Below are 24,954 nucleotides of genomic sequence, written 5' to 3'. Positions count from 1 at the left end.
CAGAAGAAAACCCTGGTAACCCTCCCCCCTCGGGCATGAAGCCACAGCCATACTGTGCTGTTCATCTTCAATGCAGGGTGTGGGCACGCAGGAACAACATGCTCAGTGCAGACCAGGATATCAGTTTCTGAGCAACGTGTAAAGAGAAAGTCCTGTTAACTCAGCAGCAAATGAAGCTGAGTCCACTGAGCAGTGGACACATTAGCGGTGACCACTGCTATATAAATTTGTGTTTTGTAGAGGTGCCTCTCTAAAACCAATTAAAAACATGCATGACTTTGTTTTGTGGAACACAAAACGAGATGTTAGGCATATGTTAGCCTCAGTCACATTCACATTCAATGAGGCTGTTATTCTGCCTAACATATGAGTTTCACTGAGGAAAGGTTGAAACAACACAAGGGTGAGTGAATGATGACAGAATGTTTGGGGGAATAATCCTAACATCTTTTTTTCATATTTGGAAAACATCATAAAAATAGAAAGGGCTGAAAAGAACACAATGTGACATCACTCTTGACACTTCTGTTTAGCTTAAAAGAAAACTCCTAGTTTACAAAATTGAAATACAAATTAAAATAAAATTTAGCTTCATCTTCTATTAAAGGTCCCCACATTGGATTACTTAAATGTCAGAATTTGAAGATCACTTGATTTATTTTTTTATCCCCTTTTCTCCCCAATTTGGAAAGCCCAATTCCCACTACTTAGTAGGTCCTCATGGTGGCGCGGTTCCTCACCTCAATCCGGGTGGCAGAAGACAAGTCTCGGTTAACTCCACTTCCGAGACAGTCAATCCACGCATCTTATTACATGGCTCATTGTGCATGACACCACACAGACTTCCAGCATGTGGAGGCTCATGCTACTCTCCGCGATTCACGCACAACTTACTATGCGCATATTGAGAGTGAGAACCACTAATCGCGAACACGAGGAGGTTACCTCATGTGACTCTACCCTCCCTAGCAACCGATTTGGTTGCTTAGGAGACCTGGCTGGAGTCACTCAGCACACCCTGGATTCGAACTCTTGACTCCAGGGGTGGTAGTCAGCATCAATACACGCTAAGCTACCCAGGCCCCCCCGAAGATTACTTGATTAACATAATAGCCTAATTATTATCAGTAATATGAATGAATTATGAGCAAGAGTGAGGATAGATTAATATCTCCTCCACTGTGCCTCGGATCTGCTGCAGTGCACAAGGGCCATCATTTTAAAAACAGCTCAACATTCCTTCATGGATCATTCAATCCTTATCCCAGATCCTGGTAATCTCAGGCTGGGATGGATGAAAGAAGGAAGATGGGCCAGTCTCAGACATTAGGCATGTCAGCCTCCAAAGACTTAAAAGCATGAGTCAAATGTACTATAGAAATGGAAACAATACTCTTGCATGCCTCCCTACCCTAAAGAGTCCCAGCTCTCCCTATATGGGGTAGGCATAGAGCCGGAAACCATTGTTTGGACAACAGGAGAGAGAGCATTTGGGTGGGCATATCCTATCCAAACATCTCTTCCTCTGCCTTCAACTGGCAGACATACGGATTCTGAGGGGAACACTGCAGAGAGGGCGATAAACTTCTATAATGCAGAATCACTGTCTGAATTTAGGGAATCAGCATTTTTTAAAAGGCACCATCTCACAAGCAAGTAGCCCATTTCCCAAATTAGATTAAGCCTTTAATAAGTGCTGCTGAAAAAACCTCACTGTTGGAGGGAAGACATGCACATTCACTCATAGTAAAGATCATCCCATTATTGTACTTCATGACCAATGCAATACAGATTATTTTATTGCATATTTGCATAACCGATTTGTAATTACCATTTTATTTTTGCTTTTAGACACAATAAGATAATTTATCACTAACCTCTGAAGATTAATTTAATATTTTAATGGCAATATAAATTTGTCCAGGGTTCTACACTTAATTAAAATGCAACTTAAAATTGTATCTTTTTTAAAAATCTAGGACTTTGCACAATATGTCCTCCACTATGCTAATTTGTTTTAGGGTGTGTCTAACAATGTCGGTAAAACATGATATGAGGGCTAGTTTACACCTGGTATCAAGATGGTTAGGGTAAGGACAAATCTCCATTTAGACCTGGTATTAACGTGTCTCAAACAAGTCTCCTGTGAACACTTGTGTTTGCATTTCGAGGGGAGGGTATCTGGTTTCAAGACAACATACTGTTCATCAATCACTACTGTGTGTTCCTGCATGTAAATAAGAGCAAAAAAGTAAAAAAAGACAAAGACTAAAAAAAAACAAAAATAGAAAAAAAAATAGCTTCCTAAGCAACCAAATTGGCCCGGTTGCTAGGGAGGGTAGAGTCCCATGGGGTAACCTCCTGATGGTCGCGATTAGTGGTTCTCGCTCTCAGTGGGGCACGTGGTAAGTTGTGCGTGGATCGCAGAGAATAGCATGAGCCTCCACATGCTGCGAGTCTCCGCGTTGTCATGCACAGCGAGCTACGTGATAAGATCTGCGGATTGACTGAGACTTGTCCTCCGCCACCTGGATTGAGGTGAGTAACCGCGCCACCACAAGGACCTACTAAGTAGTGGGAATTGGGGATAAATATAAAAACAAAAAAGTCTTGTGCATGTAAATATATGTTGTTTTACACATTTCCCATTAATGCCGCACGTATCGGACAGTTCGATCACAAAATGTTCTGGACCCCGTGTAAACCTGTACTTAGTGCTAACCACTTATGATCGTATAATCCAAAATGCATAATAATACCAGGTGTAAACAAGGTCTTAAAGCAATGATTAACGTTTAAGTGAAAAATCAATAATATCAGTAAAAATATTGGTCAAACAGATAATATTGGTCGTAAACCCTGTAATGATTCACCAAACTACATTTGACAGTTATAAACTGTACCCCCTCTTTTTGGTGCAAAGCAGACATTAGAGACTAAATAAGAGTGCTGTTCTTAGGGGGTAGTGAGATCTGCACAGAGAGAACTAAAGCAGCAGATTGTGGATTATGTAAAGCCTAGAAATAAGAGGAGAGTTGGAGCAAGGAGGTCTAAAAAGGGGGATGGCTAGAGGCAAAGGGATCTTGGCTGCTGGAATCTAGAACAAGCTTAGTTTTGTTGCACGTCGGGTACATACCATAACCCCCAGAGGCTGAAGGGGCAAGGTTGTGAAAGCAGGAAGCCTGATAATGTTTTGCACTCGACACACGTGGTGTGTGGATTACAGTGTACAAAAGTGTTTTGTTTTGTTGCCTTTACTCACACAGGCTATGCAAGCCAGAATGCAAATTACTGGAGCCTGGTAGAGCAGAGGGAAGTGCCCGCTTCAACAGTAACAGTCAAATTTGCTTTCTACAAAAAGTCTGCAAAGTGAAAACAGAGATTCTTTAGCTGGGTGAAGAGCAGATCTACCCTGTTATCAGCACCACTGATCTGGGCAGCAGTAAAACTGCTCGGTGTCATGTTGTTTCTTGTCCTAACCAGCATGAATCTGGTGCTCTGCATAAGTCCCAATTTGCCTATGCTGAGAGGATCACTAGACATGGGCAAAGACCACTTTTATCTCCCAGCTAAATCAGCAAACTCTTGGTGCATGGTACCTGTAAAGGTCAATATGGAAAAAGACAAATTCATAACACATGCACAGGGAAATAAAATGTTGAGTTCCTAGAGTTAAACTACAAGAACAACCAACATATTGCTGCCTCATAAACGCTGCTCAGGAATTAATAAAAAATAAATAAAAATGCAAGGATGAAGCTGTGTGTGCAACATCCAGTTATTCATCTCTAAAAGTAATAAAACTAGGAGTTGATCAAAGTCTTTGTGATATCTACACATTTAAAAATGGTGAAGTAAAACATTAGGAAATGAGCATTTAGAGAAGTCTGAAGTTGTTAAGGTGACACTTGCTTATGTCAGGCCCTAATCAGGAATAATTTGTGACTTATTGGGGGAAACCAAAATCAACCAAACAGATTATTAACACTAATCATGCTAAATAATAAAAAAAAAAAGAAAAGAAAAAAACTAGCTTTTGTAGCTAACTTTTGTAGACTAGCTTTTATAGGTCGACCAATATATCAGTTTTGGCGATTAATCGGCACAGATAACAGATTTCGGTTATTGGCAAAAATTTATAGATTTTATTGATAGATATTGCCACACAGATAGACTTTTCCCCATTGCGTCCGGTGCTGGAGTGGCTGGGAAGGGTCCGATGTCGTTATGCAGTATGAGAGCGGCCTCCAGAGGCAAAATAAAAACCATCACTTCACTGATGCCTTGTGGTCTTTATTTTGACACGAGACTACACTCTGCATGGAGCGAAACACTTCAGAGGCGGATTTAAAACATCAACAACGAAAACGTATGTATACAGTACACGTTGTCATATCATTATAAAGTAATTAATTTGTTGACTAGATGCTGCATTAGTAGAGAACAGCAGTATGTTTGCCGACAAGGCTGAGAGGATGCTAACATTAAAGCTAACCTCAAGAGGTTAGAACATTGTGACATAAATACACTCAAGTCCCACCCAAATGTTTAAATGTCACGATTGTTACAATCTATTACCATCTATTTGCATTAGTTTATATCCAGCTGGTCACGTTTATGCATTCATTAGTCAGCTGATTAGCATATTTAAAGCTAGTGATGTGAGAAAGCAAATTAATATCTTCATGCAGCCGAGAGAAACGTATAAACAAATCAGAAACACATCTGATTTCAATTCAGTTTTTCATCCTCACTGTAACAAATTCAGTTTAACAGAAAGCAGGTGTCTCAATACGCTTTTAAAGTTCTTTAATTAGACAAATCATCTACAAAAACAGCGCTCCTGCACAAGACACTGAATAAACAAAAACAAAGGGAAACAAAGATGTTTGTCTAGTGCGTGTTTACATAGAAAAACAAACGGATGGTTGCAAAAGCGTTCGGTGTGAACAGCCCCTTACAGTAGGTGGAGGTCTTTGGCCGTTGCGTCTTGCTCTCTTATAAGCATTTCTTAGATTAAGCAACGAGTTGTTTAAATCTTTGTCAGGAAAGATGTTCAACTTGGAAATGTGTGTCTCAAGATCCTCGCGTTCTGTTCCAGTCTGTTGCGTTCAGTCTATTAGAACAGCCCCTGATCTGGGCTCAAAGTCTGAGCCACTTCACCACAAAATTCAGCCGAATACCTCTGCTATCTGTGAATATTGCTACTCTACATACAACTGTACTGAATAAAAAACAATGTGGTATTTCGCTGTTATTATGAAGCTTGAGTCTGGAGTAGTAGGAATCATTGCAAGTGTAACACCATGTGAACGGTCTATTGAAGCGTTTTCCCCCCTCATTTTACTTCTGACTTAACATTTGAGAATATGGACCGAATAAAACGTATTTATTTTATGCACATTAGTTGAAAATGAAATGCTCTTTTTTAACAGCAAGTATAGGAATGTTCTATGCAATAATATAACAGTGCTGAATGGTTAATAGATTTATTGCACCCTCTTGTGGACTAAGGAAACAATGTTAATTTAAAAATCAGCTGACTTTAAAATTCAAATATCATTTCATATATATTAATATTTATGTTTCATTTAAAAAAAGTAGTACAATACATTTTCATGGTTCAGTCAGTACTGTTTATTTTTGTAATAAATTTCAGCACTATTATACTTTGTTATTTTTTTCATTCAGTATCAATTTTAAAAACTATCGGTTGATTAATCGGTTATCGGCAGTTACTGCCCAACTTAGTTATCGATTTCAGTAAAATCCACTATTGGTTGAGCTGAGCTCTCTCTCTCATCAAATAGTCAGATTTAACAGACAACCCTACACATAAATCTGCTGTCTTTGACGTTGCTCCGGTTTGAAAAGGCATGGTTTTAAATGAGATGATGAAAAATATCCATATATTCATAAGACTTTTGAAGCATATGCCTACATTGTAAAGACATAGGCTTACGTTTAACTGCGGGATAAAGTTAGTTTAGGTTCGATATTTGTTGGACATTTGCCTTTTAACATTCCAAAGGTTGTAGTAACTTCCCAATGGGCAGACTGACTTACTACAGGTGAGATTTTTACAGTACGTCCAATAATATTATTAGATTATTTTAAAAATGAATTCACCTAAATGTTATTTTAACATTCCAAAGGTTGTAAGTTCCCAGTAGATATACTGAATTACTACAGGCGAGATTTTTAGAGTTAGTCAGTCTATCCACTGGGAAGTTACAATAACCTTTACAATGTGAAAACATTTTCGGGAATCTTTATGATGTTTATGCTTAAATAGCCTAATACTGTACTCATATTATTGGATTTACTGTAATAATCTCATCGTAATCTCACCGTCGTAAATAAGTCTCTCTATTGGGAATTTACTACAACCTTTGGAATGTGAACTAACATTGTGGTGAAATTTTGAAAGTTGCCGCTGGCAGAGAGCGCAGGTACGAGGAATCGAATATCCAAAAAATATTGAACCTAAAACTAACTTTATCCCGCTCTGGGAGATTAGGTGTGAGGGACTTGCTCATCATGGAAATTATGTTAAAGGAAGTTCATGAAAGCTCGACCAGTGAATTTAAAGTCAGCATTTACACATAGCCTTCACATTTGTCCGATTATAAAAGGCACACAAAACTGCTGCGTAAAAGACCCAGTAGGTAAAGGCTACCCATATTCCCATTCAAAAACATGGATGTCAGAATGATCTGAGCTTGAAATTAGTACTCTTTGCTGCCATGTAAATACTTATTGTCATATATTAAATGTTAAATGTAATCATTATCTTCCAACTTACTTGTTAATATTATTTATCATTTGATATTTACTGTTGTAGCTGTTATAATTCACTGGCATGAATGCTCATCTGTCTTGGATGCACCTTATGTTAAGTCTGTATATACACTGAACTGCATCTTGCTTGTTCATTTCACTGCAGTATGTAAGAATGAAAATATACCTATTCTTTCATTACTCTTTGATGATTTCTCATTTAAAAAACACACTAAACACTGATGTCACTTTAAAACGCTTAAAGCAATCAAACTACAGCTACCTTAGACTTATTATTAGGACAAAAGCTGTCCCGACTGTAAGTCCACCGTCATGGGGTACTTGCAAAATCGGGACTGTCCCCGGTTTAAAGTGACGTCTGGTCACCTGAACTGCACTGTATGATACCACTTATAAATGAATAAACAAGTTGTGTGGCACGAAGGAGGATAACTGTGAGAAGACATTTGACATACAGAGTGAGGGATTCATCTTAATAAACATCTTAATAATGTGTGTGTGTGTCACTCTTATAAATTGTTTCACGTGGCAATGCTGAATCGCATGAAGATGAAAAACTGTCTGCATTCAGTGAACATTTTACAGTTGTGTGTAGGCAATGTGTCTAACTATTTGATGAGAGCGATAGCTTAGCTGCAATAAATGTTGCAAGTTTTTGAGAATAAATGGTAAAGAATGTAATATTAACAGACGAATTCAAAAAGAGAACTTTTATTCTGTCTCACAGCATTGAGGAAGACGACGGTGCAGGTTGACCAATCAGAAGAAAGAGGCATTTCAGGTCCACGCATATGTGCCAATCAAATATTCAAGCCATATATTAGTGAAATCAAATAATCAAAACGCAGTGTCCTGGGTCCATGTACTTTCGCGTCCATTCTTTTTACTTTTTAAACCCAAAATTGAAAAATGCGGTTTCTTCTTTAACACTGATGAAGCAGATACAAACTCATTTTCTGTTGACCATTTCATTTTCTATTTAAAAAGGAATAAAAAGAAATGGGGAAATGGCTCAATTTTGTTTTCTTTCACTGTTTAAAAAATGAATTTACCACCACTAACTGTAAACTATGCATGCCATATGTATTAATCTTGCTGCTTGGCACATCATGGTGTTGTTGTTTCCTCTAATGGATGACGCGTGAGAGATCGCAAGCCATATCACTTGGCCATATGCTGACTGGGAGTTGGTCTATCATATATTATTTTTATTTTTAATAACATTGTATGATTTTTTTAGTGACAGTAGTGCAACGTCCCATTGATAAATGTAATAAAGTTACGTCACTCTGTATAAAAGTGATGTGGCTTGCGATCTCTCACGCGTCGTCAATTAGAGGCAACACCTTGCAACAACATCATGATGTGCCAAGCAGCAAGATTTTAATACATATGGCATGCATAGTTTACAGTTAGTGGTGGTTCAGGACAATATTAATGAAAACTGAGACAAATTTGCAGAGCAATCACAACTCTAATTCTGGCTGATAGGATTAAGGCAGTACAGAAGACGGGGCGGATTCACCAATCAGATAAAAGGGGCGTTTCAGTGCCGCTCACACGTGCATATCAAATAATCAAGCCGTGGGGGCCTGGGTAGCTCAGTGAGTAAAGATGCTGACTACCACCCCTGGAGTCGCGAGTTCGAATCCAGGGTGTGCTGAGTGACTCCAGCCAGGTCTCCTAAGCAACCAAATTGGCCCGGTTGCTAGGGAGGGTAGAGTCACATGGGGTAACCTCCTCGTGGTCGCAATAATGTGGATCTCGCTCTCGGTGGGGCACATGGGGAGTTGTGCGTGGATGCCACGGAGAATAGCGTGAAGCCTCCACACGCGCTGTCTCCGCGGTAACGCGCTCAAGCCACGTGATAAGATGCGCGGATTGACGGTCTCAGATGCGGAGGCAACTTAGATTCGTCCTCCACCACCCAGATTGAGGCAAGTCACTATGCCACCACGAGGACTTAAGAGCACATTGCGAATTGGGCATTCCAAACTGGGGAGAAAAAAAATTATAATATTCAAGCCGTAAATACATTTTTTTAAACAATGAAAGAAAACGAAAATTTTGCTATTTCCCCATTTCTTTTTATTCCTTTTTAAACAGAAAATGAAATAGTCAAAAGAAAATGAGTTTGTATCTGCTTATTCTATTCATCAGTGTTAAAACCAATAAAGAAGAAACCGCATTTTTCCTTTTTCCATTTTTGGGTTTAAAAAGTAAAAAAAAGAATGGACAAAAGTACACGGACCGTCCCGTGGCTATTTGGCCATTTTTAACTTGGATTAAATCAAAATTACTAAAATTAAGTCATTATTTGTTTTTTAATATTGGTTTTGTAAATTAATAATTAAGTAATTTTTGTTTTTCCGATTTTGAATTCCTAATTGAATAAGAAATGAATGAATGATACACAGATTTGCACAGATATTCAGTTAACCGATCAACAAGCCACTATTCGAATACCAAAATCACAATTCGGTAATTCTACATATGCAACAAAAGGTCTTCAACTTGTTTTTTTAACTATAGGGCACATTAGCGGCTGTTCAATCATGCTTTTGTGTGCGTAGGCTTTGTTTTTCTATATACTGTTAACACAAGCTGGACGGACGTCTTTGTTGTGCTGAATCTCACTGTATTATTTCAGTGTCTAGCGCAGGATCGGCGCATTTTTATACACCAAGTAGAGTTATAAAGAAATTAAATTTTCATTGTGCTGCGTTTAGTAGTAGTTCAGGTTGCAAAAAGGGATTTAATGCGACTGTTACGCCATTAAACATTATTCCAGGTTGTTTTTCACCGAGCAAAGATTCCGCGCTTGATAAATGGCAAGACAGTGTTTTTCCCTTTTGCTCTAATGCGCATATTTACACACAATAATTAGACAAGTTAAATGCCATCTAGTTTTAAACCATTTAAAAATCAATGCATCCCAAAGAGGCTATTTAACCGCAGCAGTGTAACTCCATGCACATGACAATACTTGCATTTTTTGCTTTTATCATTTAAGATCTACGTACTGTGCTCTTTAGGTTCATAGCTCACTGTGCACTTTATTGACTGCTATTTTAAGTAGTGCTCGAGGAAATTGCATTGCAATAAACGTTCTTAATTCCAACGTTCTTTGTTCTCATTTCCGATGAAAAAACTATTAACCATTCGTGTAACCTCACGGTTAACCGTATGTTATATACTATAACCGTGCACATCCCTAGAATGAAATTGTTATTTAATACTTGTCTCAGGAAAAAACACTTAACATGAAACCAAAGGTTATCTTAATTCATTAGTCCACATTTTTAAGGTTGTTTTATAATCTTTCATCAAAATAACCTTAATCCAGATCTGAAAGCACATTTTGGCTGACAAAACTAAGGCTGCACAGGCAAGGAAAATTGATATTATTCAATAACATCGTAGCCTGACATGGATGGAAAAAAATCAAGTCCCACCCTACATTTTTTCCTGCTGAATATCCATATTCACTCAGAAGCAAATGCACAGTGAATGCCATTTCATACTGTCTGCAAAGAAGAAATATGGATCAATAATTGATGGCAGGGGGAAACTCACCAGCTGAAATTCTCTGCGTCTGTCATAAGCGTTCTGTATGCCACTGTCAGCCCAGAGGGCACGGATCAAAGGCAGGTACTGCAGGAACACTTTGGTCTCCACCATCCCTTGTGACACCATGGCTGAACGTGTGTCAAAAGCCATCATGGTGTCTCCATGTGCCTTGTTTGAAGGGTCTCCCCAGGGAATATGCAGTTTCTCTCTGGCGTCCACAAGCACTCGAATACCTATGAAGGCAGCCATGGCAGAGAACCTAATGTAAATATTATGAAATACAATCAACACGTTTTTTCCCCCCCATTAGAGGTCGACCGATAGTGGATTTTGCAGATACAGATAACTAAGGTGGTGGGAAAGGCCGATAACCGATTAATCTGTTTTTAAAATGGATTTATAGAATGTCCAAAAAAAAAAAAAAAAAAAGCTTTCTTTCTATGATGGGCACAGACAAAGAGTCCTAAATTAGTAAAATCCCAGATGCAGTTTATTGATCAACCAAAATCCCCAAAATAACCATAAAAAAAAAAAAAAAAAAAAAAAAAGAAGATTTGGTTCATAACACTGGGCTTTTAAGTATAAACAAGTACGAAACACACCGGGGACTCTTATTTTGAAATGATGAATTGACGAAAAAACTATCGGCAACTATCTCCATAGATTTTTGCTGATAACGCGGCACGATTAATCTATTAAACTGATATATTGGTCTACCTCTACCCCCTATTGTTAGTTTTGGCATGGAAGTGCCAAAATGCACTTACACACATCAAAGAGTCTTTATGCATTTAACTTGTTTCTGTGAATCTGTCAATGAATCTCTCCAATCCCATTTAAAATAAACTAAGATGATTAATATATGTTGCTATATTTCTAAATGCTATTAAAATGCAATACTGTTCAAAATAACAATTTCCATTTTACATACAATGCTGTGTATTGACAGTTTTGGAGCTTGTTGATACTCATTTCAAGTTTCACGAGGCAAAATTAACGTTGCTATTATTAGACCCCATTTTTGCAATGCAGTACAGTATAAACAGTACTTTTTACATCATTTACAAAATAAAGCCTAACAAGAGGAATTTTGTGTTTAAAATTATTAACATCATTAAAATATAAAGGCATAGGTCTACGTCAAGTAAACATATTCTAATTGTGCAGTGGCATTATTAGTTCAACTTGTGGTTAGACCAGTGCAACACATATGATCATATGGTAATGATAGGTGACACTTCATCAGCTTCCCACACAACTCCTGGGTGAGTTTTGAGTGTCTGTAGTAAGTAACAATGGTTGGTCTCCAGTTCTATATACACGGATTATCGTCCTAGGCGAGTCCCATTGTGAGCTGGTTTTCACACCTTGCCTTCTCTTACCTTTCAAAACGGTCATCTCCAGCATCTATAGTACAACAAACCTGATAGACCTGTTTCCACTACCAGCTCTCCAGCTCACAATGACAGACCTAAAGACTGAGAGCTTTTGTCACCTTTCAGATATTGTCTTTTGGCTGGATTGGTGGAAGAGGTTTGTCGTTTTGTTTTTCTTGGTAACTAGGCATAGGCATAATTATAAAAGATGGTGTTACTGTGTAGGAAAAGGAGAGCTGTTATCTTCCATTCTGCATAACAAATTTTCCATCCCAGACATTTACATGGATTGTTCTATTTGAACCATTTGTTGTTCACAGTCAATTAGGTTGTTAATGGCTGCTTTTCACATTTCCAGGTTTGGAACACTGACGTGAACTATCCACCTTTATCCTGAAGTGTTCCAAGATTTATAAAAGACGCCTGTTTTCATTTTCCGGTCAACAGATTTTTCACTCGCATCAGTGTCATGTTCTTGGTGGATAATGTGATGCTCAGTGTATTAAATTTGTAAAAACTGTCAAAAAAAAAAAAAAAAAAAAAAAAAGGCATGTGGTTTAAGTAGTGCTGATATTTTTGAGCAGGAATACTCAAATTACATAGCTTGCGGGCCACTTTTCGAAATTGGTTGGTGACCAGGGGACTGTGAAGAGAGTGCCCTTAACTCAGTATAGCTACTTCACTTATTTGGTCACCTTATCACCTCACCTTGATCAAAACAGTCATAATTGCTGGTCAGACACTTTCTTTTTCCGGAACAATGTAGTCAGTGTTAAACTGTATATTTAAGTCTTATTTACACACGATTCACACATTAAAATTTGTGGCTGTAGTTCATCACTTTGTATTGCAGGCACAATCGTGGTCTCTTTTGAAAGAGGACACTTGAAAGTTTGTTGTCCAAAAGTCATAATTAATAAAAGTCATGAAGACAACAGGTTAGAAAAGCTTTAAGTTAAAAAACGTATAAAAAAAACTAAAAAAAAAAAACTAATAAAAGTTAATATAGGTACTCCACTAAAATATCAGAATTCTGCTCTTAACATCACGTTTGTGATATATTAAAAGTATAATTGGAAGAGCCTTTACTTTTTTGCACGCAGTAATACACTGACGTAGTGATTGATAAATGTCATCATGAAATCAGACAATGTCCCATAAAATCCAAACACAAGTTGTCAAAAGAGGCTCATATTACAATCAGGTGTAAATGGTGATGCGTCTTCTCTGTACACACTTGTGACTAGATTGTCCAAAATGTATCTTAATTCCAGGTAAAGCCAAAACATGGCCTGTGAAATGAGTCTATACAGACAATCATGTAAACTACGAGGCATTGGTTTGCAATTCTTAATTTTAGATCCTGCATGAAATTTTGGATCTCACATGCAGCAATCACCCTGTTCAGGGGTCCTTAATTGTTCTCTCCACACATTCTGGTGTGAGGTGATGGCAGGTCAAGAGTGTTTAACCAAAGGACCTTTTAAGAGATCAGCAATATCCAAGTAGAGGTCCATTAGCAGCCTCTAGAAGCAAAATAAAAACAATCACTTCACTGATGCCTTGTGGTCTTTGTTTTGACACATGGGACTACACTCTGCATGGAGCGAAACACTTCAGAGGCAGATTTAAAACATCAATAACTAAAAGGTACATGTTTCTACAGTACATGTTGTCATATTATTATAAAGTAATTAATTTGTTGACTAGATGCTGCATTAGTAGAGAACAGCAGTATGTTTGCCGACAAGGCTGAGAGGACGCTAACATTAAAGCTAACCTCAAGAGGTTAGAACATTGTGACATAAATACACTCAAGTCCCACCCAAATGTTTAAATGTCACGATTGTTACAATCTATTACCATCTATTTACATTAGTTTATATCCAGCTGGTCACATTTATGCATTCTTTAGCCAGCTAAGTTGCATATTTGAAGCTAGTGATGTGAGAAAGCAAATTAATATCTTCATGCAGCCGAGAGAAACGTATAAACAAATCAGAAACACATCTGATTTAAAATTGTCTCAATATGTTTTAAAAGTTTTTTAATTAGAAAAATCATCTAAAAAAAAAAAAAAAACAGCACTCCTGCACAAGATACTAAAAAACAAAAACAAAGAGAAACAAAGACGTTCGTCTAGTGTGTGTTTACATAGAAAAACAAATGGATGGTTACAAATGCATTCGGTGTGAACAGCCCCTTACAGTAGGTGGTGGGCTCAAAGTCTGAGCCACTTCACCACAAAATTCAGCCGAATACCTCTGCTATCTGTGAATATTGCTACTCTACATACAACTGTACTGAATAAAAAACAATGTGGTATTTCGCTGTTATTATGAAGCTTGAGTCTGGAGTAGTAGGAATCATTGCAAGTGTAACACCATGTGAACGGTCTATTGAAGCGTTTTCCCCCCTCATTTTACTTCTGACTTAACATTTGAGAATATGGACCGAATAAAACGTATTTATTTTATGCACATTAGTTGAAAATGAAATGCTCTTTTTTAACAGCCAGGATAGGAATGTTCTATGCAATAATATAACAGTGCTGAATGGTTAATGTATTTATTGCACCCTCTTGTGGACTAAGGAAACAACATCAATTTAAAAATCAGCTGACTTTAAAATTTGAATATTATTTCATATATATTAATATTTATTTCATTTAAAAAGTACATTTTCATGGTTCATTCAGTACTGTTATTTTTTCATTCAGTATCAATTTACTGCCCAACTTAGTTATCGGTAAAATCTGCTATCGGTTAGGGCTGCAACTAATGGTTATTTTGATGATCGATTAATATAACGATTATTAGAACGATTATTCGACTATTCCGCGATAATTGCGATGATTAATCATTAGCTCTTAACCGATTATTCAGCTTGTACCCCGATTTAAAAGGTTGTAAATATGCTCACTAACAATAGAGGACAAAATCATATTTTAAAAATACCTCTAAATGACATTCACTGATTTAAAGGGAAAAAAATACTTTGTTTAATTCAGTAAAGAATTCCCTGCAAAAAATTCCCCGCAAAACTATCCTATTGGCATCAAGTGTTTTTGTCTTGTTTTCCGTTTAAAATTGTCTAAAAACTCTTGAGAAGCAACATATAAGATATTTAGACTTGCTTTAAGAGAATGTATCTTAAATATGTGTATTTTGTATATAAGTGTTTTTTTCACTTGGTTATACTTCTGTGAGTGCAGTAAAGACAAAACATACATATATTCAAGATCTATTCTCTAAAAGCAAGTCTAAATATCTTATATGCTGCTTCTCAGGTGAATGCATCTTTTTTTAAAGGATTTTTAGATATTTTAAAATATTTGTATTTTTAATATTATATTAAACATTCTCAGATAACCATTTTTCTTCTGCAGTATAGCTGCTAAAGAAAATGTATGTTGTTTTAGAGTTTTAGATATTTATACTGGAAAACAAGCAAAACAAAAATCAAAAACATTGTGTTGCAGTGTATAATGGGGGTGAAGACTACCCTCTCTCACCTTTTCTTCAGGATAAGAAATGCACAGTGACACATTTATTATGATTCAATAAGTTGCGAGCCATCACGTTGTAATCTAGCTGCATTAAGTGTATGCACTCAAGGGATGAGCATAAAACGCATATAACGCATTAAATATAACTGCATTTAAGATGTAACGCTGGGGTGTTTCCTTTAAAGAGATCCGGCACCGCTTACTCCACAACGAGCATGCTTCTGTATTTACTTTTGTATTTTTGCATTATAATTCCCTCATGCTTTGTGATCTACATCACCTGAAGCTGTTTGGAAAGCTTACAGTGCATCTGGACTGTGAGCTGTGTAATTCTTCCTCTCCTCAGTCAGGCGTGAACTGCAGTGCTGCTCTCACGTGTCATCATTAGAGTTTAATGTGATCTCATGTTACGTTAAATGAGATCGAACGACTATTCGACAACGAACATTTTTGTCGACAATTTTTTATTGTCGATAACGTCGACTAATCGTTTCAGCCCTACTCAGCAGATGAAAGAAAGTCACATCTGGGATGGCATAAAGGCGAGATAAATTAGTACATTTTCATTCTTGGGGGAACTATTTCTTTAATGGGTGCACTTACCCTATCTGATACATTCAATTAAAAGAGAGCTGGAATATGTATAAAATAGAATTTAGCAGACAGAAGCATGACAAACAGAACAAGGAGACATAATCTGCTGCAGTGCAGGAAACTAAAAGTGCAGAGGTGCTAAGAAGTGTAACTATTTTGACACAACCCACATTTGTGGAGAGTCCATGTGACAACAGCTTAGAGGATTTTCTCGCCATATTGACTGTACATGCACTTTCGCCTTATAACTGGCAACTCTAACATTTACCACCACTGTACATGTTAATGGCCAGCTGATACCTTGAGTATATGTAATCTGGCATCAGCGAGACATTCCCCATTAAAAGACTTAATCATGTAATTGTTTAATCAAATTGTAATCTACAGTGCTGTGAAGTATTTGCCCCATCCTGATTTTTTCTATTTTTGTGTATTTTTCATACTAAATTGTTTTAGATTTTCAAATGAGATATAACATGAGTAACTTGAGTAAACATAAAATACAGTTTTCACATATATATATTTTTTTTATCGAACATTTTTTTTTTCCAACACCTATATCACCCATGTGAAAAACTAACTGCCCCGTTAGCAACAACTGCTTCCGATAACTGGAGATCAGTCTTTCACAATGCTGTGGTGGAATTTTGGCCCACTCTTCTTTGCAGAACTGCTTTAGTTCAGCCACATTGGAGGGTTTTCAAGCATGAACTGCCCGTTTAAGTTCCTGCCACAACATCTCAATCGGGTTCAAGTCAGGACTTTGACTAGGCCACTCCAAAACTTTAATTTAGCTTCTTTTGAAAGTGTTGAGGCAGAGCTGAAGCGCCGTATGTCATCTGATGGCCTCAGAGAATTGACCCGATTGAAATATAGATATAATACTCTTTTTTCACGGAAAGTGGAGTTTTGGTTATTCAGGGCAAGACAGTCACACTTTGAGTCGGGGGACAAAGCAGGAAAACTTTTGGCTAGATATGTAAAGCAGAGAGAGTCTTTTTCTACCATTCCCTCAGTGAAATCTGCTGGTGGTGAAATATTTACCTCGGCCATTGATATTAATAATGCTTCTGAAGAATTCTACTTTGATCTCTACAGTTCCACGTCTTCGTCTACTGATGAAGATATTAGGAACTTTGTGGAACCATTAGATCTCCCTAAACTGACCAATGAGCAAAAAAATTCTCTTGATTCTGAGATAACCTTGGAGGAGCTTGATGAGGTAATTAAGGCCTTGCCTACAGGCAAGGCTCTGGGGCCTGAAGGCTTTTCCTCTGAGTTTTTCAAATCTTATGTTACAGAACTGGCTCCACTTTTGTTAGAAGCTTCCACCAACCATGACGCAAGCCCGGATCAGTCTGATTCTTAAAAAGGACAAAGATCCAAGCGAGTGTAAAAGTTACCGCCTAATTTCCCTGATCCATGTTGTCCAAAATTCTGGCTAATCGATTAAGTTATGACATCACTTATACATATAGATCAAGTGGGCTTTATTCGGGGCCGTATCTCTTCTGATAATATTAGGCGTCTCATCAATATCATGTGGTCAGTAGTGAATGATCAATCTCCGGTCGCTGCCATCTCACTTGACGCCGAAAAAGGCGTTTGATACGGTAGAATGGGATTATCTTTTTAAGATTTTGGAAATGGGATCAGGAGTACATTTATTGGTTGGATTAAGTTTTTTATAGACACCCTGTAGCAGCGGTACAAACAAACAGGTTAATTTCAGATTATTTTACTCTGGATAGGGGCACCCGGCAGGGTTGCCCTCTTTCCCCATTATTGTTCTGTCTTGCCCTGGAACCATTAGCAGCCGCGATAAGAAAGGAGGAGGATTTTCCAGGGGTGATTGCGGGAGGTGTGGCGCATAAGCTTCTGCTTTACGCAGATTATATTTTGTTATTCGTCTCCGACCCTACTAGATCTATGCCTTGCCTCCACAGAATTATTAACTCCTTTTCAAAGTTCTCAGGATACAAAGTCAATTGGTCTAAATCCGAAGGTTTGGCTCTGACAGCTTACTGTCCAGTAATGGCTTTCCAGCCGGGTGCCTTCCAGTGGTGCAAACAGGGCATTAAGTATTTGGGAATTGTATTCCCAGCAAATTTGTCTGATTTAGTCAAGAGTTAATTCTGATCCCTTAATAAAAAGGTTTTCGAATGATGTGGACAGGTGGGCTTCATTACACTTATCGATGATTGGGAAGGTTAATGTTATTAAAATGAATTGCATTCCAAAATTCAACTACCTGCTACAGTCTCTCCCTGTAGATGTCCCCCTCTCTTATTTCAAGCAATTTGATAGCATAGAGAAGTCCTTCATTTGGAATGGTAAGCGTCCCAGGTTAAATTTCAAGAAGTTACATAGGCCGATTGACAAAGGTGGGTTAGGCCTACCCAAGATTTTGTTTTATTATTATGCATTCGGTCATAGACATTTGGCTCATTGGTTGCTTCCACCTGAAAGAGCCCATCCCTGGTTTTGTATTGAAAAGGAAGTTCTTGCCCCTCTCGCCGCTGCAAAGTCTTTCAATTAAACTAGCCGGAGAGGTTAAGTCGGACCCCATTATTTTGTATTTGCACTCGATGTGGACAAAAGTGTCCAGAGTGTTTAATTCTGATATTTATTTAAACATAGCCTCGAGCATATGGCTGAACCCTAAACTATGTATTAATAAGTCCCCTTTTTGTTGGTCAGATTGGATTGTGAGGGGGGTTAATACACTTGGTAAGATTTTGCATCGATTTTATTGGACCCCCTCCAGATTGTATAGGCTTGGTCTTAAAGACACACCCACCTGCTGGCGATGTCAATCAGAGGTTGGAGACATAACGCATGTCTTTTGGGGGTGTGTTGAGCTCCAGGAGTTCTGGTTGAAAGTTCAGAGTCTTATATGTGACGTACTGGGCACTCGGCTTTCACTTTGCCCCAGACTCTGTATTCTGGGCGATGGGGTGGTCATCGACGTTGAGAATCGGCACAAAGAGTTGGGTCCTAACAAGAGTCATGATCGCCAGACAGGTTATTTTAAGGGGTTGGAGGTCGGTTGGAGCGCCCTCATTTCATGAGTGGTGCTCGGAGATGGGGAGGGTGGCAGCCTTTGAGGAAGGGATGTATAGAAGGCTGGGAAATCTGGTGTTACTTGATATGAAATGGGGCAGATATTTGGCCTTTTTGGAAGGCTTTCGGGGAGGGGTAGTGGAGAGGGATCTCTAGATTTAAATATGTGTGTGCAATTTGATATTTTCAAAAAACAATGCTTTTTATTTATTTATTGTATGTGCATGTTTTGTGTTTTTTTTCCCCCAAATATTTATGACCACTGGGGTGTGTTTGTGTTGGGTGGGGGTGTTCGGGGGTAAGGGTTTAATTGTACACAATTTGATTCCGCATTTTCTATGATGTTTATTTAATTTGTTGAATGGAATCAATAATAATTGTTAAAAAAAATAAATAATTTGTTTCATTTGAGCCATTCAGAGGTGGACTTACTCCTATGCTTTGGATCATTGTCTTGCTGCATAATCCAGTTGTGCTTGAGCTTCAACTCACAGATTGATGACCAGACGTTCTCCTTTAGGATTTTCTAGTAGAGAGCATTAATTCATGGTTCCCTCAATTATTGCAATACACCCTGACCCTGAAGCAGCAAAGCATCCCCACACTATCACACTACCACCAGCACCACGCTAGGTATAATATTCTTTTTTTGGAATTCCGTGTTTGATTTACGCCAGATGTAATGGGACTTCTAAACAGTTCCACTTTCGACTCATCAGTCCACAGAACATTCTCCCAAAAGATTTGAGGATCATCAAGGTGTGTTTTGGCAAAATTCAGACGAGCCTTAATGTTCTTCTAGGTTAGCAGTGGTTTCTGTTTTCGCCATTCTTCCATGGATGCCATTTTTGGCCAGTGTCTTTCTGATAGTGGAATCATGAACAGACCTTTATTGATGTGAGAGAGGCCTGCAGTTCCTTGGATTTTTTGTGACTTCCTAGGTGAGTTGTCGCTGTGCTCTTGGAAGAATTTTGGAAGGTTGGCCACTTCTGGGAAGGTTCACTACTGTGCCAAGTTTTCTCCATTTGAAGATAATGGCTCTCACTGTGGTTCTCTGTAGTCCCAGAGCCTATTTTATTTAGCTGAAATAGCTTTGTAACCCTTCCCAGACTATTTCAATTACCTTTTTCTTCTTCATTTCTGGAATTTCTTTCAACCTTGGCAAAGTGTACTACTGGGTGAGACCTTTTAGCTAACTTCATGCTGCTGAAAAAGTTCTATTTAGGTGTTGATTTTATTGAACAGGGCTGGCAGTAATCAGGCCTGGGTGTGTCTAGTCCAGCTGAACCCCATTATGAATACAGTTTCATAGATTTTGGGATTCATTAACTAGGGGTAAATACTTTGTTACACAGGCCCATTTGGTATTGGATAACTTTTTTGCTTCAATAAATAACATTATCATTTAAAAACTGTATTTTGTGTTTACTCAGATTGCCTTTGTTTTGTGTTAGATTTTGTTAGACTTTTTGAAAAAATTCAGTAAGAGATATACACAAAAACAGAAGAAATCAGGAGAAATCAAATACTTTTTCACAGCACTGTATGAACAACAGCAGAATGAAACAAATGCGTGCTCATCTGAACTATGCAGGATTATAAACAGGATCATGCCTGAGTTAGAAAAGATAAACAACCTGCTTGGAAGAGTAACGACAGAAGATTTTACTCCCAACTGTCCAACAAACTCACAGGACATTAAAAGAATAGTTCAGCCATCATCTGTCAAATTTACTCACCCTCATGTCATTTTTGGCACTAATGGACATCAAGATTTTCCCTGAAGAGATTTTTCCTTAACAAAACTCATTGTATGCCTTCACAAGCCACAAGGACTTGTGAATGTAAACTTAATGTTGTTACTTGTAAATTGTACACATTAATTCAAACATTGACAGATCATTATTATTTATAAAATTCAAGAAATATTACTTGATAAAGTATCATTTTTATATTTTTAAAAAGTTAAAATTTGATTTATTATTATCAAGACAAACAAATTATTTAAAAAATTACAGGACATGTTCTTTTCAGTTCTATTGCTTGTTCTGCACCTGATCAGCTTGAATGTAGTCTGCTATTTTTGAAGCCTTATTTGTTTGTGATCTTTTCTTACAGTGAAAGGTATATGAGAAACTCTTATTTTAACTTTGAACATTTATATTGTGTATTAAAGAACTATTTCGATGAGAAATTCTAATTTATATTTATAATTTTTCAAAAAATACAATTGTTCAGCCATGCTTTGTCATTTAAATGGTATCATATCATATCGAGATAATATAGAATCGTGAACCTCACATCGAACTGAATCGTGAGATAACTATATCAACCCAACCCTATGCCTTTATGTGCTTTTAGAGCTTCACAGTTCTGGAAACACCTCACTTGCATTGTATGGACCTACAGAGCTGAGATATTCTTCTAAAAATGGAAATGGCACAAAGAAAGTAATATGAGTTTGGATTGACAAGAGGGTGGGTAAATTATGACAGAATATTCATTTTTGGTTGAAGCATTCCTTTAAAACCCAGCAGGTGCATTGGTCCAGTTATTCAGAGTGAATGTGAAGTCAAGATTATTATTCTTTTTCTCAGACTAAATGATATGAAGAAATGTGCAGGACATTGAATGAGCCTGACTGTGTTTAACAGAAACCTGATTGGAGGAATTACATAAGGGAAATATTGGTGGCAATTACAAACCATTATACAAAAATAAAAAAAAGTTTGCCACATTCCTCCTGTCCATTTCAGGTACAAGGGCCTTAAGCTCTGGCAAAGCGCATCGACATCTGAAGAATCATATAATCAGCATCTTGAATTGTAGACATTCACACTTTGACAATAGAAGTGTCCAGAGAACTTGACCTTCTGACCTCTCTTTACCAAAGAGGAACAACGTAAAAGCACTGAGTAAACACTTAAATATCCTCTCTTATGGATTGGAACTAACAAACATACCCTGAATCACTAGCTGATCTTGAGTGAAATGTGAGAAAGGAATACAAATTTTACTTTGGTTATTTAGGTGCCTTTTCTCTCTTTCTCTCTCTAGGATTTATAAGGAGATTTTTTTTTGTGTTTTCTGGAATGCCTTAGGATTGGATCCAAACAGCCATTTTACTAAATGCTTCCTGTTTAAGTTGAGCTAGGGAAGGATATGATGTTTGTGACCGCTGCAGACAGTCTCCACGAGATCTCTGCTGAGCCTTTATACATGACCACTGCACTGTGAAATATTAATCTCATACAGGAAATCTCACAATCTCTGCACTGGAAATCCCCAGCTGAGGCAACCCAACTGGGGAGCCCCATATTATATAAAGTGGGTACTGATCATTTATCACATCCTCTTTTGAGGGTACAACGCATGTAAGTAAACTGAAACCTGTCATGAACCTTTCGGGAAAAAAAAACATACACAAATGCCTAAAATACTATCAAGACATGAAACTAACCACTAACTTCAGTTTAACTCTAAATGCATGGGTGTTTCACCGAACATTATTACATACTATTTAGCGACACGGCACATGTGTCTATCACAAACGGACCTACAAAATGCCCAGATATTGTCAAATTTTCAAAACAATAAATATAAAACAATACAATAGAATATATAGTGATATATTTTGCAGTTAAATTTTTCATATCAAAGAGATAATGCAACAAATGTAGAACAGGATTAATTACTTCCACACTGAAATGTCACAAGCTCAGAAACTGAGCTACACACTAAAAAAATCCAACTTCCATTTTGTAAGACAAACTCTCTTTTAAAAGCTGATTGAACTAATGTAGAAAAGGTTGAGATCACTTACAAAATTAGTAAGCTTAACTTTTATGCCACTCAGTGTGATCAACTTAAAATTTTAAACAACAAGAACATACAATGTCAAGTTTGAACTTACTGTCTTTTGAGCATGCTCAGTTTGATCACCGATGAAGCCATCTGTGACAGAAAACTTCCCCCTGCTTATCATTGCCACCAGTGTGCAATCACTGCTAGTTTGGCTTGATACTGTCACAAGGAATATTTTCTTGTTTACTATAATCTATTTATGTTATGTAAATATTGATTAGTGATATTTTTGTCAGATTGTGGGATTGCTGTATTGACCTTACTTGTTGACAACATAATGCACAATAACTGCATTTGTCTATTTAGTGGATTTTCTGCAGAAATTTTGTGAACTGATCTTGGTGAATATTACTGTAGTAAGTCAGTTAAGGCCAGGGCTCCCACTGACATAGAAAATCAGAAAATATCAGGTAATTTAAAATTTGTGTTTTGATTCTTAATCTTCTCCATTTACTTGGTAAGGTCCTGAAAATTCAAGAATCAAAAGATGTGTGAACTTCATATTGTTGCATCTGCCACTGAGCATGCCAGTTGGAGGAGCAATTTGTGTGGAGGCAATACCCATAATCCCTTGCACTTTAATTAATTTACTGTATGTGTCTTTGGTCAAAATATGACAACATAAAAGTACATGAAACTAATTACTGTTTAGAATTAATAGATGCTTCTTGTTTTTTGTGTTTTTATGATGTCTTGCTGTAAAAAGTTGTTTTATTTGATGTCACCATCAGGGTGATTAGTGTTTGCTCTGGTGAAGTTTCTTCAGTTTTCCAATCGTCTTAACTTCGTGGAAGTTTTAATGGTGGTTACATACACTGCTTTTTAAGTCAGCCCAACTAAACTATATTTTGGTGAGGTTAACACATGAAATGAAAAGCTGCTTGACAAAGAATATCTTACTCCAAACTTAATGTAAGCTTGTTGAACTTGGGTATGCATGTAGAAATCACTGTTCAATTGTTAAGCTGATACAACTAATTTGCCCTTAAGTAGAGAAAACTCAAAAAAAGACCTGAAGCTGGTTGCCTTCATTTTTTTAAGCGCTCAACTTTTTTTTTTTTTACAGTGCATATAACACATAAGATACATATATGTATTCTCACAGTCACTTTTTGAGTCCAAATAGATGCACAACTTAGTATAACACACAAATGACAATAGCCACATCATACTGTTCATGTGTTACACTTACTATAGTTTACTTCCACGTTGCTTTTTCATCAAATATCCAAGTCAAATTGACACTATTACATATTTCGGGTCCTTTTCACTTTTGGAAATGTAAGTTATAAAATATTATTATTTATTACAATTTTGCCCCCTTTTTTGTTACACTATTCAGAAGAGAAAGGTTGAGAAATACTAAAGAGGTGTGGGCATAACTCCAAAAAATGGATGAGGCAGGGGGGTGGAATGAGGTCCCATAGTCACTGAAGACCCAAGGTTTAAAGGTTAAAATCCGTTTAAACGAAAATGTGGTTGTCTTATAAGCTTGTAAATAAAAACCTGGCTTTACAGTGTGAAACTGTGAAATCATAGCAGCAACAGTAAAGCTGGGTAGTTTCCATAACAGGTGCACTGTCAGTGAAAACCCAACATCATGTGCCACTTAGGACACCACGCATTTCACAGATGCCCAAAACATGTGGATTTAGACACGTCCTTTTAAGAGATGCCCAAATAGTCTATAAACAGTATATACATATTACTAACTAAAAACTACACTTAAAATGTACACAAAACAACGAGGAAGCTTTAGTCCTAAACAAACCGCTGAATGATTTGAATCAACAATCACGGCGATGAGCTGAGTCAGTGCTGTGCTCTCGGCAGACACCAATCTCTTTGTTATTTATGAAACAAGAGAGCGCTTGTTTACAATTTAAGACGGGCTTTTCGTGCAGGATTGAGTTATTTTACATAATCCAGTTTCGGTTTTGGCATTACCTCGTGCTGACAAAACATTAGTACACGGACGGAGATTTAGCCGCTTTGGGGACTCCTAATTTTCACAAAACACCTAAACTAGAATAGTAATGAGTATAATTATTAGGACAAATTAATATATGCTGGCTGTTATAAAACCATCACATGGAGAGATTGGTCCTCTCTTCGAAACCGCTAAAAACTAAAGCACGAGCATTCTGGTTAAAATCACGCCGTCTTGTCTTTCGAGAC

At 37.4% G+C, this 24,954-nt stretch overlaps 1 protein-coding gene across 1 annotated transcript in view; it reads right to left on the bottom strand.

The window, feature by feature from the left end:
* Positions 1-24,954, bottom strand: part of LOC127450851 (guanine nucleotide-binding protein subunit alpha-13) — a 42,229-nt gene that overhangs the window by 16,674 nt on the left and 601 nt on the right. The window contains exon 2 of the mRNA XM_051715270.1: positions 10,378-10,604. Within this exon, the coding sequence (XP_051571230.1) occupies positions 10,378-10,604 (227 nt within the window). The remainder of the gene's footprint in view (positions 1-10,377; positions 10,605-24,954) is intronic.

Source organism: Myxocyprinus asiaticus, chromosome 13 (assembly GCF_019703515.2).
Source record: "Myxocyprinus asiaticus isolate MX2 ecotype Aquarium Trade chromosome 13, UBuf_Myxa_2, whole genome shotgun sequence".
Lineage (NCBI taxonomy): Eukaryota > Metazoa > Chordata > Actinopteri > Cypriniformes > Catostomidae > Myxocyprinus > Myxocyprinus asiaticus.
Note: the sequence above shows the minus strand (reverse complement) of the source record. Positions and strands in the feature narration are given on the sequence as shown.